Below are 5,393 nucleotides of genomic sequence, written 5' to 3'. Positions count from 1 at the left end.
CCTTCCTTCCTTCCTTCCTTCCTCCCTCCCTCCCTCCCTCCCTCCCTCCCTCCCTCCTGCCTCCCTGCCTCCCTGCCTTCCTTTCTTCCTGATTCATATAGCTAGATTCCTTCCTTCCTTTCTGTGATAAAAGAAAGCAAAGGTAGTGATAAACGACTTGGGTACAATCCCAAAACCTCTGGAGCACCACTTGAACACTATCGGCATTGACTAAAATCACCATCGGTCAATTGCAAAAGGCAGTTTTATTTAGAATAGCTTACACTCTACAACTATACTTATAACCCCATCAAAACAACCTCTGCCTACTCCAGGTCCTCGGGAGGGTTTCAACCCATGAATAAAAATGTCCAATCCAGTCTAAACATCTGGCTGACATAATCAGGTTAGGGATAAAACCGGCAAGACTAGGATAGGATGAAGTTAGTTTTTCTAGGTGCATTTTCACGATATCCCTTCTATGTACACAAGAACACCTTTTGCAAGTGCCTGAAAAAGGCGCGTGTGACCTTTAAATCGGCCAGTGAGACTTTCTGCAGTAGTACGGGTCTGTTTTGTGTGTGTTTGTGTTTGAATTTTCACGTGCGTGGACTGAAGACACCGTATTTTCCATTTCCGTTCTAAAGGCATAGCTAAATGCAATTCAGACGATTCAACCTTTTCTTTTTCCAGTTTGAAAATAAAGTCCCAGTTTAATCAGGCAATATGTTGACTATTGTTCTTTCCCCGCCCAAATTATTGGTTTAGTTCCATTATTTTAGCTCTCATTCCCTAGTACAGTTTATCCCCCCTCTGTTCCTCTTCATTAGACTACCAAATGCATATTGATTCCCCATTATCTTCCAAACAAATCCGACACAAATAAAGCACTTTGGGGGGGGGGGGGAAGAACTCTTGCGATTCATTTCCAGGACAAGAGGAATAAAGGTCTGAGAACAATAAAATGTACCACTTTATTGTTTTCCTTTTGTGAAGCTAATACTAAATAGATTTGATTCCTCTTCTCCTCCGCAATTTCAGAGCGATGTTTACCTTTGAAATCTGCTTACTGTCAGAACGTGCATTTCTCTTTGGAGCGGAAACCGCACATTCTCAACGAAAATGGACGCAGGCAATTGCTAAGGTAATTTTTGTAATTATCCGTTCAAGTTAAGACAGGCACCTTTAAAAGAAACGGAGAGAAACACTTTTGTTTTAACAAGGAGACCTAAGACAAAGGGGGGTTTTTAACGGGAGGCCAATTTAGATCGCAAAGAAGTAAAAATTGTTTTCTCGACGAGCGGCGATGGTTTCTTGTTGCTTTTTAAGAAACATAAATAACAATTCTGTTTTTTTTAAATGATTTGATATTCTTGAGTTAAGGAACTCCTCCCGGAGTTATTAGAAGCCATCTTAAGAGTAGATGTTTTTCCTTCTTGTGCAAAATTCTGACTTTTCTGTTTCAAAGAATTCTAATTCAAAAGTCCAAGAAGGCTACAAAATTGAATTCTTCTAATTCTAAGAATGAGTATTTGGTCACACCGGATAGCCAAATCTAGCCCTCGGTTCTGCCTCGGTTTACTTCCCCAATAAACAACCGAATCGGAAGATCCTTTAAAAGCAGTTTATTAGGGTACCCTGATAAAATGGGATCTCTCTATGAAAAAGAAGAGTGAGAACCGCAAGCCCAATCTTACATTTCTTTTTATAGTTAACACAACAAAGAAAACGCAACAGGAAAGTTGATTGGGCAGGATAATAGTAACCACCCCTTTACATAGGAAATCAGTTACATGTAGTCAAACGTGTTACATATTTGCATCCCGTGTTCATTAAATGCATGGCTGTGAAAGTTGGACCATAAGAAAGGCTGAGCGCCAAAGAATTGAGGCCTTTGAACTATGGTGCTGGAGAAGACTCCTGCGAGTCCCCTGGACTGCAAGGCGATCAAACCGGTCAGTCCTAGAGGAGATCAACCCCGACTGCTCTTTAGAAGGCCAGATCCTGAAGTTGAAACTCAAGTACTTTGGCCACCTAATGAGATGGAAGGACTCACTGGAGAAGATCCTAATGCTGGGAAAGACTGAGGGCAAGAGAAGAAGGGGACGACAGAGAATGAGGTGGCTGGATGGAGTCACTGAAGCAGTAGGCGTGAGCTTAAATGGACTCCAGAAGATGGTAGAGGACAGGATGGCCTGGAGAAACATTGTCCATGGGGTCGCAATGGGTCGGACACGACTTCGCAACTAACAACAACAACAACATATTCATTAAAATGAGGCCTGATGTCAGAAGGGGCGTAAATTGTAAGGGAAAAAAAAAAGGTGTTTGGAGTTCACAAAAAGAAATTAAACCAGACCCCAGTTTGTACTAACAAACTTTTTCTTATCTGGAGATAATCTCCAGCCTGATTATCTTTTCAGTTTAGGAATGTCAAAAGCTATTCCTTCCTTCCGGTCTGTAATGTAATGTGCCCCGAACGTTATTTCAAAGGAAAGAGAATAAGTGAACTTAAAATGCAAAATAACTGTGTTAAACATAGTAAAGTATGTAACCACGTTAGCTAACAAATGACAAAGTCCATGTCTTGTTTTTTTTTGTTTCTGTTTGCAATAGCACTTTGTACCTGAATTGGCCCAAGGTCTTCAGGAGAGAGAGACAGATGTTATTGGCCAGCTGTTCTACAAAGACTGCCAGGACCTTGATAATTGGAAAAAGGGTTGGTTTGCTCTAGAGAAGACCAGCTTGTATTTTTACCTCGAACTGGAAAATTCACAAGAGAATTCAATGCATCTAAGGCGGCTCCAGGAATTAAGTAAGACTTTATATATATATATATATATATATATATATATATATATATATATATATATATATATATATATATATATATATATATATATATATATATATATATATATATATATATATATATATATATATATATATATATATATATATTAGATTGATTTCATAGCAGTTTGAAAACTTCACATGGACCAGGGGAGACATGGTAGCAGTGTTCCAATATTTGAGGGGCTGTCACAGAGAGGAAGGGGTCAACCAGTTTTCCAAAGCATCTGAAGGCCAGACAAAGAATAAGGGGTAGAAATAGATCAAGGAGAGATTCAACCTAGAAATAAGGAAAAATTTTCTGACAGTGAGAACAATCAACCAGTGGAACAGAAGTTGCTTTCAGAAGTTGTGGGAGATTCATCACTGGAAGCTTTCAGGAAGAGACTGGACTGCCATCTGTCAGAAATGGTGTAGGGTCTCCTGCATGGGCGGGGTGCGGGGTTGGACTAGATGACCTCCAAGGTACCTTCCAATTCTGTTATTCTATTCTATTCTATTCTATTCTATTCTATTCTATTCTATTCTATTCTATATTTCAACTAGCTGTACCCGGCCACGCGTTGCTGTGGCTCAGTCAGGTGTGACATCTATATAATAGTAAATACCGGTATATAAAAACACGCGTGTATTCGAATGCAACGTTGTATCAAAATTTCAAAGCAATTGGTGAAGAACTTTCGGAGATTTAAGATTTTGAACAAATGAACATTTACATTTTTATTTATATAGATACCTATTCTGTTCTGTTCTGTTCTATTCTATTCTAATTCATTTCTCTGTTCTATTCTATTCTATTCTATTCTATTCTATTCTATTCTATTCTTCTTCAGAGCCGAAGAAATGAAAATGTCTTCAAAGAAAAACAAGAAAGTCCAATTGCCTCTTGAAAAAGCACTTTTGGGACCTGTTCTATGAAGCTTGACTGAACCAGGCAATTGATAAACCCATCCTATCTTCCCAGAATTCCACCTTCCACATGGCAACAAGGTCATCAATCAGAAAGATCCTGTACTTCATTGGACATCCATGTTAACTGAGAATAGATCCAGACCCCTTATTAAAACTTAAGGATCTTTCTCTCCAAATTCAACCCAGCCATCCAACAGGGATCAGAACGTTAGGGACGACAATCGGCCCATCAGAAATTAGAGCCAATAAAGGAGAATATTTGTAGTTCAGGGTTGAAATGAGGGGTCCTTAGTGCTCTCTGAGCTTGCTTGTTTTCTTGCAGACATTTTATGACCCAAACTAGGTAACATCATCAGTGCTAGCAAGTCAGTCAGTCAGTCACTAACAGTGAGGATGTTACCTAGTTTGGGTCATGAAACATCCGCAAGAAAACAAGCAAACTCAGAGAGGAGTAAGAAATCAGAGCTGAAGATGACCGTTAAAATAAATAGGTAATAGGATGTACAATGGGGGGAATTAACATAGGGAAATAGGAGAAACAGGTGCTGCCTGGGAATAATCAGATGACAATAAGCAACAGAGACCTTTTTTTCCTGCAGCCAGCCTCCATTTTATTTTCAGTGTCTTTCTCCCGGCTTGGAACTGGAGCTGATTTTTCTTCCAACACTATTAAAATAGATTGTTTCCAAGCTCCGTTGTTATTGAGCATACCTTTTCTATGGATTTTGTGCACTTAGGAAAAGACGACTGGTTTAAGTTTGTAAATGGCTCTGCCTTTCATGTTTCAGCGATCAGCAGCTGCGTCCAAAATGGAGAAAAAACAGATGTTCTGCTACTGGTTGAGAAAGGAAGGTAAGCTGTAAATTATATGGGTTCAAGTCTAGGATGGGGGCTGAGCAAAGCAATTGGAGAGATTTGCTAGAGATCCTGGCAAATACCCATTTGCACATGTGTGGGTGGACACATAGCTTCAGAAGACCCTCAAAGCAGATGGAGATAGTTCTTGCCTTGATGCTTTGGATATTCTCAGATGGCTTCTTAGTTCGCTGTGAAATAGGAACTTCATAGAAATAGAGCACTAGAAATTATCTTGTTTTCCACACCTAGGATTGCTTTTACCAAATTCGTATTGGCTGTGTATGGTTAGAAGTAAAACCTTTGCTGGGAACCAGGATGTGGAAGATTGATACAGAAAGTTCAGAAACTTGGTTCCATCCATTATAGCACGGGTCCCCAACCCCAGGTCTGTGGACCGGTACCGGGCTGTGACATGCCAGCAACCGGTCCGCACAAACAAGCAAAGCCCTATCCGTGGGATGCAGGCAGCACACAAAACCATGCACTCTCTGGTCCTTGGAAAAACCTCTCTCCACAGAACCAGTCCCTGGTGCCCAAAAGGTTGTAGACCTCTGCATTACATGTTGTCCTCAACTTACGACCACAATTGACCGCAAAATTAGGCAGATTCTCAAGTCTGTTGAGAGAGGGCTGTTCAATTTTGACACAGAGGAGGGAGGGATACAACATCATCAATCTCCAGTCTACAACACAGCCCTTTCAGCAGTCCCAAGAAGGCTCCACGCCCATTTGCACCACTCAGTTGACCCTGAGGACACAGATGAATCTCCAGGTGGCCTCAACGACTCTCA

At 40.5% G+C, this 5,393-nt stretch overlaps 1 protein-coding gene across 1 annotated transcript in view; it reads left to right on the top strand.

Moving 5' to 3' along the window:
• Nucleotides 1-5,393, top strand: part of LOC107299606 (arf-GAP with Rho-GAP domain, ANK repeat and PH domain-containing protein 2-like) — a gene marked incomplete at both ends in the record, with an annotated part of 47,850 nt that overhangs the window by 27,624 nt on the left and 14,833 nt on the right. The window contains 3 exons of the mRNA XM_015828968.1: nucleotides 1,021-1,123; nucleotides 2,596-2,794; nucleotides 4,533-4,596. Coding sequence (XP_015684454.1) covers nucleotides 1,021-1,123; nucleotides 2,596-2,794; nucleotides 4,533-4,596 — 366 coding nt within the window. The remainder of the gene's footprint in view (nucleotides 1-1,020; nucleotides 1,124-2,595; nucleotides 2,795-4,532; nucleotides 4,597-5,393) is intronic.

The sequence above is a fragment of the Protobothrops mucrosquamatus genome, unplaced genomic scaffold, assembly GCF_001527695.2.
Source record: "Protobothrops mucrosquamatus isolate PMUCROS unplaced genomic scaffold, P.Mucros_1.0 scaffold5181, whole genome shotgun sequence".
Classification (NCBI taxonomy): Eukaryota; Metazoa; Chordata; class Lepidosauria; order Squamata; family Viperidae; genus Protobothrops; species Protobothrops mucrosquamatus.
Note: the sequence above shows the minus strand (reverse complement) of the source record. Positions and strands in the feature narration are given on the sequence as shown.